Source organism: Corapipo altera, unplaced genomic scaffold, assembly GCF_003945725.1.
Source record: "Corapipo altera isolate COAL_440 unplaced genomic scaffold, ASM394572v1 45, whole genome shotgun sequence".
Classification (NCBI taxonomy): domain Eukaryota; kingdom Metazoa; phylum Chordata; class Aves; order Passeriformes; family Pipridae; genus Corapipo; species Corapipo altera.
The window spans coordinates 27626693-27640008 of record NW_020884877.1 but is presented as its reverse complement, the minus strand read 5'-3'; the positions used below and the strand labels follow the sequence as shown (position 1 = coordinate 27640008).

Sequence of the window (13316 nt, the reverse complement as noted above, 5' to 3'; positions counted from 1 at the left end):
AAGGAGAACAGTTCCATAAGGGAACAAATCATTTAAAACAAGAGAAAAAAAAAATGAGATGGAACAGCTGCCTCTCATTCACAGTTTGCAAGGGGAAGGATCACTGAGTGTAAATGTTGGAAAATCAGAAAATAAACAAATTTCACAACACACACAGTGTTCCTTGCATAAAAATTTAGTCTTATTTCTAACATTTGTGTGGTGGCATCATGGCCTGTAATGTGGTGTCCAGGCACACACTTCTAGGGAGACATCCTGTACTTTTGGAACGGTGGTGTTTTTGAGAAAGGTGGATGAGCTTCATCATTCCTCCCTCCTGACTGGCCCAGTCAGTGTTGCTGTATGACAACATTGGCGTCACACAGCTTCATGCAGAGGAGGAGTGAAAAAATGGGAGTCTTCCTGTGACTTTTGACTTTCCTTGCTTGTACTTCTGTGCTTTATCAAGTGTATATGCCTTATATAGACCATGTATGTATGTCTTTAACATTAGGAAATAGGGATTTCTACTGCCTGGTTTTGCTTATTTAGATCTCTTTTACTCCTCATCCTCAAAAAAGTGTTTTATATTGTGATCATTTGGAAAAATTTTGGTGAAAAAAGGAGGACATCTTTCATAATTTTAATCTGTTTGTCCAAAGGCCTATATTGACAGTGCTTTACCAGTGAATGTATTGTAAGTCTATTATTATCTCTACCAGTAGAGTAGAATTCTTCTACTGATAGAATTTGCTGTTTTCTTCAATTTACATGCAGGTAAACATACAACACTATTAGTGATATATCTGCTAGTAGCCTAGATATTTATTTGCTCAAAGACAAGCCTGTGATTATGATGAAGTCTGTTTTGCTAAATCTATTCCTAACCTTCTCTTTAAAATGTCATCTCCAAACATATCTGTGGTGTCAGAAGGGAAAATGTTGTAGGTTTTAAAAGCTTGTCATTCTTAACTACTTTAGAGTTAACAAAAAGTAAAAAGACAAATATTGCAATTCTTGAACCAGCTGAAAATTGTCAGCCCCAGCTTCTGGAAAAAAAAAAAAAGGTATTTCACAGAGGAATTCACAGGAATATGAGGGTTACTTTAGTCATTGTTTAGGACACAGTTTCATCAGCAGTGTATGAATCCCATTTGATTTTGGTTTGTTTGATTCAACCCCTGAAGTTTGTACATTTATTCAATATAAGTAGATTTGAAGGATTAAACTCTAGTTACACCCTTCTTTCAAAAGGGAGGCTTCATATTAGATTGAACACTGTTGTTTCTTCTTGTATGAACTGGTAAACACTCAACAGACAGGAGAAGATCTCCATGGTTATGAGCCCTGTCCAGGATTCTGGTTGGAGTCTTTCCCTGTGACCTGCTGAAAATCCGTAGATAAATGAGCAAGGTCTGTGTCCTGATCTCTGGCAGCATGAAGTTGGCACTAATTTGAAAGCTGTTACATAATTTCTTCTGTAAATTCATGTTTAAATACATGAATCTGCTCATCAGTAATTGGTAAAATATCATATTCAGCTGCACAGACTTTGGGCTGCTTTTCATTAGGAACATTTAAACCTGAATTTTTAGTTTTAGTTTTATGATGTTGAATAAATATTTTCTTATTTCTTACATACATTAGTAGAAGGTTATACTGGTCCCTATGAGTCTACAAACCCATTGGTAGCATGGCTATAACATAGCATGGTGAGACAGACTGCTTTTGAGATCTGTCAGTGGCTTATTTTAATGTCATTTTGTAGCAGTAAAGAATTTAAAAAATTATTGTTGAAATTGTGAATTGCAAGAATGAGCCCTACCAGTGCTGCCCAGTAAGGCTTAATGTGGCCTTTTTATAGACAGAATTATACTTGACACGTGCATGGTTCTGTGTTTTCTTATTTAATGTCACATATGTATTACTTCCATGCCATGTTTTAACTGAATGGGAATTGAACAGTGGCAGAGTATTTCAGATAAAATGTTTTGAGTGCGGTTAAAGACAATAGTCTATCACAAAAAAAACCAAAAACCAAAACCAAAACAAAAAACCAACATAAGAAAATAATGCAACCGAGAAGGTTGAAGGTGCCCTTGTGTTTTGTAGCAAGGGTGAGAAGACTGGCTGTCATCATATCACTACTTTGTCCTTTTAGTGGTTTTTTTTCCCCATCACCATTATCCAGAAGAATTGATTAAGAGCAGGACATTCGAAAAAACCCCACACTTTACTTAAGTATCAGTCCACTAAATTTACTGCATCAGTAGCATCAGTAGCAAGCAAGTGTCATTGTCCTGGAGACACTGGTAGTGGCCAGTGGGAAATGGTTTTTTAGTCCTAGAATTAAATTAAGGCTTTTGTTGCTATAATTATGTTGATTTAAAAACACAGATCTACTTTTCAGTACTTCTGACCAGCATAACTACAGCGTTAAACTTTTCTCTGGCAATTTGTTGGATTAGTCTTTCAAAGGACAAATTTTCTGCATAACGGGGGCAGAATAATAAAAAAAGTTTCCTGTGGCCAAAGTCATGGTAATGGTTCAAGTGGTAATCCCTTCCTAGAGCAGCAGCTTACCAAAAATGCTCTAAGGACCTAAGGAAAAAGTGCAACAGCATTACTTCTTTCTTTGCCAACAGATTTTGACCTCTCATGTACGCTGCATGAAGCTGTGACCACAAAATATGCCAAATCAGAGCCTGAATGCTGGAAAAAAATTGCTGAGTACATTTGAAGTGCTTGGACAGCTATTAATACACTGCACTAGGCATGACAAATGAGTGTCTGTGTAAATCAATAAAGCTTTCTATAAATGGACAAATGGTTTAGTATGAATAACAAAGGAGTGCACATGCTAACTGTGTTGTAGCATTCTGTCAGGGATTTTAAAGTTCACAGTCATAACTTTGTTCCTCTTGACCTTTATTGACAATACCTTCAGAGCATGTTGAGCTGCTAACTAGACGTACAACCTTTAGACCTTCCTCTCCTGCTCATGACTAGACAATCTTTAAAGGTCCTTTTTGATCCAAACCATTCTATGATTCTGTGATCTCCTCTTCCCTTAGTGCAAAATACTACTCTTTATTTCTTCTCTCTTCCTTTTGTTTTGTCTCAGCTTTACAATGGTTGAGTAAGGAAAAGTATCTTCTATGCAATTCTCTTTTGTTCATGCTTCTCTTTTCATGCATTTGAGTACAAAATTCAATGTTCTGTCTAATTTCATTGTGCTTATAAAACTTAGTGCAAACAGCTGCCCTGCAGGAGAAAATAGTCTTCTTCAACATCTGTGGAAGAGAGACAAAGTTATTAGCTGACCCAGAGATAATTTTCATTATTAGTAGAGCCATGTTTTTCATCCTGAGAAAGGAATTAAAATCAGAGTTGACAAAGTCTCATGTAATGACTGTGCCTTAGTAGTGGTATCAGTTCAAGGCAACCTCTGTTTTGTTAAAGGAGTCTGAAGTTTTAACTTTCAGATTGGTTTTCCATAAATTCAGTTTCACAGAAAAAATGTTGTCTCAAATTTAGGAAGTTGAAGGCAATTTAGCATCATCGAAGTCATGATTGAAATCTTTAAATCTTCCAGTGTTTGGAGAGACTCTAGTGCAAAATACTTCCTCCACAACTGGAACTAGGAAGGGCCTCTGTTTTGACATTTTAGGATCCTTGAATGTTTCATTTAGGTGTCATTTATGCCACAGTGACTTTTGGCTGACTGAATCATGCTGTACTTCGAGAGCTGTCCCCCCAAGAAATTACGTGTGTGCCTGAGGTGCTGGTGGCAGGCACTGAATGTTCCTTGTCTGCAGCAGTGGGCTGGGCTGCCTCACTTTTGGTGTCAGCAAGGCTGAGGGACAGAGATGGTTCCTTTATGTGTAACATAAAATATACATAAATTCCTAGAGGACAGCTATGCCTGAAACTAGAAATCACTATAGAAATCAGTTGATATCTAAGAACTCTTCTCAGCAAGCTGGATTTTTCCTGCATAGTCCTCAACCAGGTTATGGATGGGATTAGTGGTTGCACTGGGGTCGGTACTGCCACTGCCCCCAGGTGCCTACAAGTGTGCAATAGCTTTCAAGCTGTTTCAAGCTGCTTTCAAGTGAAAGCTTCTTACTACAGCTTAGCCTTCTGTAAGTATGGCCTGGAAATAAAAACTAAAATAAATTCAATAGCGGTTTCCTTCAAGGAAACCGATTTTGCTTAACTGGCAAAAGATGCCCAGAATATGCAATATGGGAGGCAGTAGATCCCTCTGAGCAAAAATGGAGCAGCCTTACAATAACATCAAAACGCAGTAGTTTCTGTTAAATAAATGAAGGTTTGGATTAGGAGGCAGGGTTTTGAGACCACAAGTGCTATTACAAATTTTCAAAATTAATACTTTTGGGGCAATGAGGATTATTATCAAATATTCAGTTGCAATATAGAGTGATTTAGTGCATCATGTATTGTTGTTCCCATGTCGTGGGAACTGGCACAGATTCTTAAGCAAAATCAGTTGAGTGTTCCCTTCTAGTCCAGTCCTCATTACAAAAATGCCAAATAAATAGTCATGATTTCCTCGGCAATCAAGAAGCACAGAAGTCAAGCTAACACTGACTGCATTCCATCCTTTCACTACACTTTTGAAGCCAGTGGTGTGAGAGTAGGTTTTATTATACAGATGTTTCCACTGTGGCTCGATAAGAGATGAAATATACCATTTATTTATAATGCTTTCAAGTTTAGATTTCCTAATTTTAGTAGCCTATTTGTAAAGGAGTAGCTCACTGACATCAGAGATTCAGAACAGATCCAAGAAGACTTTTCTTCCATTTTACAGCCTTATAGCATTCCAAAATATGGAATGAGAGAAGCATGGGGAGCTCTCTGTATATTTTATATAACACAAGTATGTTTTGTAGTTCTTTAACACATTTCTGTGCGGGAGGAGCCTGCCCAAACTATTTTAGGATAAAATCATACAAAATATTTTTATGTTAATGAAAATGAAAATTAAAACCCAAATCCATAGGTATACCAATATGTGTGAGTTAAAGTCTGTGCGAACTAATCCTGCAATAATTGCTTCAAAAGAGTAAGAAGTATTTGTTTTGGATGGCATTTTAGGGGGATATTCATAAAGAAAACATCTGAAAATCTTTAACTCAGAAATACATTTTTATGCAGCAAATATCTCTTTATTTTACCATTCAATCTGCAAGAATGTGCCTGTAAAAGCAGACAGAACTATATATGATAGCCTCTTCAGTGTGGAGGACTATTTACCCTCCAGCCTCTGATTTCTTACTGTTGTTTTTGCTTTTGCAGCTTCTGCTTCTACTTTGCTACTTACTTTTGCATCTGCACTTTTTTTCTGCCTCATCTCATAGTGCTCTCTGCAGGATCACCCATAGACTCTTTATAGCCATATGTTGAACCCATTCATAGGTGACATTGAGAAAATATGATGCAGAGCATTTTACCACCTTTGCTGGCTTAATTGTACCCTCGAGATAAAGCACTGATTCTGTACAGTTGCTTATTTAGACCTTTAAATAAGTAAACTCTATATGCCCTTGTTTCTTCCCACACTTTATTTTTTTACTCTTTTTCAATATGCTGGATAATAATACGTTTGCTTTTCCTTCATGATCTTATTTTTATGATTTAGCTCAATTTGAAATTGTTTTTAATAAATCAGTTTATTGGACTTGGGATTCTTATTTTGTGGAATCATTGTCTCAACAAGGAAGAGAGAAATGTGCATCTTTCCATAGAATCTTTCCATGCAGTACATTATAAAACTATAAATGTTAACTATATTTAGGACTGTTGTTTTGTGTAACCACAATTCCTTTGAAACAGCATTTGTTTAAGTTTTATAGGTTGACAGAAGGTTAAAGTGAAACAAGAACTGTAAATTGCATAATGGTTGTAATTATGTGAATGCATTGATTTTGGTGTTATGGTTGTGTGATGTGAAGTTATGCATGGGAGGCAGAGGGATTCCTAGAGCCAGTTTTAATAGATCAATCATAGATTTTTATATATATTGTTTTAGTTTCTCAGTCTTTAAGAAATAACTAGTTAACACTTGCTCTGATACAACTATATGTAGCACACTTTGGAGTTTTACTTTTCTCATACTGTAAGAATTCCTAAAATCAGTGCATATATAGGAAAATACTTTGGTTTACTGTAATTTACACACCAGATTGTGCCATTTTGAAGTTTTAACTATGATAAAAAACATGAGCATAATGGATATTAAAGATAGATGAAAGGCCCTACTGTAAAGGAAACTTTATCATATTTAAAATTACTTATGTGAGGAAAAAAAAATTCTGATGTCAAAATTACATTTAGATGTAGTAATATACCTCTCACTCTTGAAATAATAGGACTTTTTTTTAAGTAAAGACTAATAAATGTCTCTGGTTCAGTTAAAGGGTGTAATTCACCAATTATCTATAGAATGACCAGTGCACCTGGGGTTCCCCACTGCACAAACCAGGCTTATGAAGACCTGCCACAGTTAAAGTTTACATACATTTTCCTTTTGTTTCTTGTGGTAGTAGCTGCCTGTTTGCTTCCAAGTGGTTTTCAGGTAGCAGGTTCACTCTAAACAGAAAAGGGAGAGGAAGAGAAGATATGTCAATGTCTTTTATAATGTTTCATTGCCAACTCTATTGCACCTGGCAAGATGAGATCGCAGACACACGCAAAATATCTGCTATGATATTGTTCTAAATTGTAATGTATAGAGTGAATAATCTCAAAAATGAATGTCACTTATGGTTTTACTCAGAATACCAGCTTGTAGCAAAATAAATTGTATGGTGCATTTTATTCTGTATCTTGAAGAAGTACAATAAGTAAGCCCCCTGAGAATTTTTATGAGTTGTCATGTAGTACAAGACATCCTTTGATTAATTTACATATTTATTTATTTATTCTATTTTACTCTAGGCAGAGAATTCAGCACTGGCTCTGGAAAATGAAAATCAGAGAGAACAGTATGAAAGATGTCTCGATGAGGTAAGGTAGATAAAAAGGTTGGTTTTACCTGGTACTATAATTAAATGAATACAAATGAATCTCTCCTTCTCTTACAAGGTTGATATTGTTCTCCAATTTTCCAGTATTACCTCATTCTAATTAATTCCAAAAACATGTGTCTGGGAGTCAAATGTATTGTTCTCCATGACCTCTGCTGTAAATCCTGTTTTGACCACATCTCTTCACTGAAAAGTTGACATCCCTGTGACCAATATTTGGAATTGGTTTGCTTTCATTAGGAGGAGCAAATTATAATTTGCCTGTTAGGTGTTGTGTACTACCTCTTTTCTGTAGAGTGGAACATGGCTTCTTCCACGTGGCTTCCACGAAGAGTCCCCCAGCTTTTCTATGTAATGTATTCTGTAATTCTAGAATTTTAGTCTCTCAGCTCCCCCTTAGGGTTACATGCACAGCTTTTTATGCTGGGTTCTTTCGAGCTGTTGGCTCACTTCTACTACATGGCTCAGCTTCTGCTCAAAGCTTCCAGTTCCAGCTGCAATATAATTCACCCATCACTTACTGTCTGAGCACTCCAGCAGTGTTTACACTCCTGAAATGTCTAGCATCTCCTATTGCATGGAGCTTTCTCCAGATATATACCAATGCTTACTTGTTCCTCCTGTTTATCCTGAAATAAGGCTCTTCTGAGTTTAAAATAGTTTTAAGACTTTTAGTAGCTGGAAGAGTTGCTCAGCATAAATTGCTTACCCATTCCATAATGAGAATGTGTAGTGGCATAAGTAATTAGGTAACATGCAAAGAGAACAAAACAAAAACTACACCAGCTGCACCTTTGAGAAAAGAGTGCGTGAGCATGCAAACCACCCTGAGCAGATGAAAATTCTTGTCTTCATACTAGCTTTTTAAATTTTTAATCTACATTTGCTGAAGTGTTAGTGGCATGAGCAGCACAGCTCTAGTACAAGAAACTTCCGCATTAGTGCAGATTTTCATCAGCAAATCCGCACTTTTGCCTCTATGGCATATTTTTATCAGGGAGCTGGAGTAAAAGACTTGCAGATATAGTTTCCCACTAGGTCACGCTGCCTGTTCTGTGGCACTGGGATACCAGCAGAGCCTTCATCTGCATTGGCCTGAGTCACTGCTTTCCTTGCACACTTGAATGATATATGGATATCTTGGTGATAAGGATGAAATTACCGTATAATTACTAACTTCAGTTTAAATTACAGAGCTTGACTTAAAATTATTTTCTGATTGTCTAGGACAAAATCTGCTTACATAATTAATTTTGGAAATGAGTAAAGCACTATAACTGGGCACTTCAGCAAAACACTCTATATAGATTATAAGGACAGAGGATATGATTTTATTCTGTTTACAGTAACAGGATGAATTTCTGACCCAGAGTTGTGTTTTTTACACACTCTTTCAGTATAAAGATCAAATAATCATATCAAACTATGCTCTGAACTTTAATATCTTCAACATTACATTGTATGTTTTCGGTTCTTCTGTATTATCACAGCAGTATCCATCTTCTTCCACTATGTTAACTTTTTTGGGGAGAAAGTGCTTCTCATCACCTGTGGATTTGTGCTTTCCTGCTTAATTTTTTGTTTATCTTTTCTTTTTTTTTTCATGTTCTGTTTTGTGTGCAGTGACCTCTCTTGTTCTTTCCCCATGGCTTGCTATCATTGTTTTCTTCTCATTCCTCTCTCAGCCCACACAGTGCTTTGGCAGTGGCAGTGTAACCAGCATTGTTTTAGCTGACATAAGATAGGACCTAATCCTTTCTGGTCACTGAGGTGAAGAAGTTGTTGCCAGTGACTGAGGCAAGAAAATCGTACTTAATAATTGCAAGTTCTGCAGGAGTCCCAGGTTAGCATCCCCCTGAGCACATTGCTTTGGTGGAGCTTCACAAGAAATTGTGCATTCTCACCGTCCTTCTTTATAGTAACAATGATGAGAATAGGAGATGAGACATAAATGTAATTATTTAATAATGCAAAAAATGATTGGGACCTTTACTTCCAACTAAAATCTTCTGAGCATATTTTGTATGTGACAAAGTCCTTTCTAGACAAGGATTCTTACTGGAGATCTTAAGGACATAAAATGCTTTCAGTAAATACTTAAAAAAAAAAAAAAAAAAAAAAAGAAAAAAAAATGTTCCACTTGAAAACTTCTTCCCTTTAAGACTTTAAACTTGATGCTTCCTTTGTTCATAACTCATCTTAAGCCAAACCTATTTCTCAAAGGGGAAAATCTCTTCAGACCTTCCCCAGCTAGGGCTTCAGAATTTCTTCAGCAGCTTTTAGGAGCAGATGTATCCTCTGCAGCTGTGTATCTGTTTGTGCTGATCCCCACTTTGCCCCAGGGAGACCTGGCAGGTTTAAAGGGAGGAACACAGCTGTTCCTGAGCACACAAGGCTGTGATGACACCCAAACCTGAGATAGCTAAACCTGTCACCAAAACATTTGAGTGCCTACGACAACCATTATTTTAATTTTACCTCTGCAGTCCCATTAGTTGTGAGTGCATTTAACTTCTCTTGGGCTGATGCACAAGGAAAACTTTCCTCCAAAGCTACCACCTAGCCATGCTACCTGGTTACATGTTTGGGAAACCTGACATGCCCTTGAGGTAGTGAAAGTTGGGAACATCGTTTGATAACTATTGAGAGAATGCTGCCATTTTTCACTCATCACTCAGCATTGTCAAATTGCAGCTTTTCTCCCCTGGGCACACTCTGCAAACTCTGCTCAGGGCATTCAAGCGTCATTTAATCCGGCCACCCTTCCAGTATGATGTGCTTGCTCCCTTGGGCCTCACAGCAGTGTGATGAGGCCTCTTGCTATGCACAGTGAGCTTTCTGCCAAGGTGTTGGTGACCATTAAGCTGCATATGAAGGAAGTAAAAATAGCCATTGTGATTTTTCTGTCTGTCTGTAGGTAAAAGATACCAGAGCTGAGTTTTTAGAGCAATGCTTGCCATTATTTTATCTCATTTTTCTTTCTGTTAGTCAATTATTTTACATAGTTCTTTCCGTTCATACAATGCCCCACATTTAATATTGTATGAGCGCTTGTAACTGTGACATAAAAATGCATGCTCTGTAATCATTTTCATGATAAAATTCAATGAAACTCAAATGTTCAGAGAGATTAAATCTGAAAAACATATGGGTCAAGCTGAACAAGTCCTCTATGAATTTTAACGATTATTCACTGATTTTAAAATAATTGTTCATCTCTGAAGTGTACATGTAAAAAACTTTAGAACAGTCTTTGGAAGAAGATGTCATTGAAATGTTCCAGTACTTGATAAATAAGAAAAGAGCTCATTTAATTTCAGATATACTCCATAAATGTATCTTTCTGTCTCTGAAAAATTTAATGCAAAACCGAGGATTGTCCTCTTGTACCTTTGGGCTTTGAGGTTAACATGCTTAATCCTAGTTTCTTATCCTGGAATTCAGCTGTTAGTTTATTGGTAAGTGGTAATGTCATGGTTATTCACATCACTGTGTCAGCTGAGATTCTGTCAAGCTTCACCATAATTATATGCAGGAAATTATGCAACTTAGGGTGGATGATATTTTTGCTGATGTTTTAAGAATTAACTAATCAAAAATGTAAACTTATCTTAAAAAGGCATTCTGTTTTTAAGATTTGAATAAAAAATAAGGTCTTTCATTTTGGTACACTTGAAATATCTTTGTGCATATGGAATCGTGCATTAAAGGCAGCTGTGTAAAATATCAGTACTTGTAAAAGGTATAACAGATGTTACACTGGAGTCTCTTTTCCTTGATTCATTCTTTTATACATTTTCTATTAAGAACACTTTTGGCATGTATATGTAAACATAATTAAATAAGGAAAAAATGAAGCTGAATCTTTCATCTCTTTCACTGCAATCCAGAGAAGGAAACGTCACCTAAGGATCTTGACTATTAAGTCCAAAGGAAAGGCAGTCAGTGTGAAAGCACTTCTGCCGAATAGCATACCAAGCAACAACCATCTCTATTCTATTCCTTGTTTCACCTTGATTAACTGCATGAATCACAGGTCAAGTAATTTTACAAACTGCTTTTTACTGGGATTGAGCCACAGTTATGCCTCATATAAGTGGGAATTTCACATTTTCTGCATCTCTGAAGTCAATCCCTCTGCCTTCAATGGTCCCAGTTTCCACAGGTTCTGACAGTAGTGACTGTCAGTTTCATAGGGCTGGTTCATGTTGTTCGTTGATATCCATGGTGTCTCCTGATACCTGTAAGTTAAAATGAAGTAGATTGTTGAGCTTAGCAGCTTATTTTCATCTGCTGTAGGAGTGGAATGGCAACCTCATTTGAAATGCAATTTGGCTGATTCCACTTACTGACTGCTAAATTAATTTTAGTAACTGCAGAACATTTCACTGAAGGCTTCCTACCTCTGTTCCTGCTGAATACCAGAAATACAGACCTGAAAATCTTGAATGGTGATAGCAACACATAGTTTTTCAAGCTGCTAGATACTAGAAAAAAAATAACACCATTTTGTAAAGAAACTAGTTACATATCTCTCTTATTGACATCCATGGGAGCTATGGATCACTGGCAGGTACTTCCATTTAGATACCTAGCTTCATACACTCAAAAGCTGGAAAATTTGTCATATATGCATCAGCAAGTTCAGGTTTTACCCATTTGGAAGATTATACCATTTACACTCCTCTGTACAATATGTAAAGGTGTAGGAGTCATTTTGTAGGCTATTCTGTAGTGAGTGACTAGTACACACTTCAAAGAGCCTTTTAGTTCTTCCTTGGTAAAGTAACTCCGTGTCAGAAAGTGAAGAAATAATGTATTCGATATGGTTTGTTCAATTTTCAGGTAGAGCAAACAGACGTTAAAGGTACTTGCCAGAAGGAACACTGTTGGATGTGGGAGCCTGAGAGCCTGTAGGGCAAGGCACACGGGTTTTCAAAACCGTAACATGTTTACTTCTGTTGGTTATTACTGTTCTAATATTAGTCTGTGTCTTCTGTTAAATCATGTATAGAGCTGTTTTATGGGATCGTTGTTCCACAGGCTGCCTGAAGTTAGGGACCGGTTTGAAAAAAAGAAAAAATGATACTAGGCGATTTTATGAGCGTATGAATCAAATGTAACTTTTGGATCTAACAGAGCTAAATTATTTACAGAAGTGAATTAACTGTAGCTCTTTTTTCCCAACTCAGTTCACATCAATGGTGTGGGGGTTTTATTTAATTTGCCAAGAGGTAGAAGACTCAATGCATATGCTTTACTGTAATTTCTATCAACAGAAACCGAATCAGAAATCTCTTTTTGCACAGAGAGAGATCTCTAGTTGCTCTGCCTAAATGCAGGAGCAAAAACATAGGCCAGTGCATTGTGTGGTAATGTGCATATTTGGTTTTGAACATTCAAGACATCATGAACAGAAAATTTTATCTCAATCCTTCTTTCTCTCCTTCCTTCTTCCACTTCCCTGCCCCTATGCTGGATGGTAAATGTAAATTGGAAAAGATGTATAAAATAAATAACTTCAAAAATTCCCTGTTGAATATAGTTCTCCTAATCAATGGTGTGTAATCTCATTCAAGTCAATTATGCTATGTGGGGTGAATGCCTTCCAACCACATTTTGATGACAGTAGGTACTTGAATTTTCTGTGGCACTTTATGGTTTCTGCTTGTCATGATAGATGTACCATTTTGTCAATATTTAATCAAGAAACAATTAAACTTCCTGAAAACATTCAGGACTTCATCCTCGGCTGGTAAAAATCCTCTCTAGTGAATGCTGTCAATCCATGCTGATGCACATCTGCTACATAGAGAACTGTAAAAGTTTAATCTACTCCTAAGTTAACCAAATGTCCATCATGTCACACTGCAATTGATCCAGTACACATTTTTTTATAATGAGGACTATCACAGAAGTAGTTGACATGCATTTCATATATTCTTACTAGTAATATCTACTAGTATTATTCTTACTAGTATTGTATATTCTTCCTAGTATTATCTTACTAGTATTATTACTAGTATTATACTATATTAAAATACTTGTAAATAATGAAAACACTAGAATTGGTGGTGGTTGTAGGTAGGAATTAGAATGTAAAGCCTCAAAAGTAGGTATTGTTATGCAAAACCATACATGATAACATACTTAATTTTTTTTTTTTTACTTATTTCTTTCAGGTAGCTAATCAGGTTGTTCAGGCTCTGCTTACTCAAAAGGTAAGTTGTGATTTGGGTATTGTGGTGTAACTTAGAGTTTGCAGATGTTCATTGCTCATTT

At 36.5% G+C, this 13316-nt stretch overlaps 1 protein-coding gene across 1 annotated transcript in view; it reads left to right on the top strand.

Annotated features, from left to right (window-relative positions):
* NCKAP5 (NCK associated protein 5) overlaps positions 1-13316 on the top strand; it is a 373153-nt gene that overhangs the window by 265757 nt on the left and 94080 nt on the right. Inside the window, exons 8-9 of the mRNA XM_027637160.1 lie at positions 6946-7014; positions 13217-13255. Of these exons, the coding sequence (XP_027492961.1) occupies positions 6946-7014; positions 13217-13255 (108 nt within the window). The remainder of the gene's footprint in view (positions 1-6945; positions 7015-13216; positions 13256-13316) is intronic.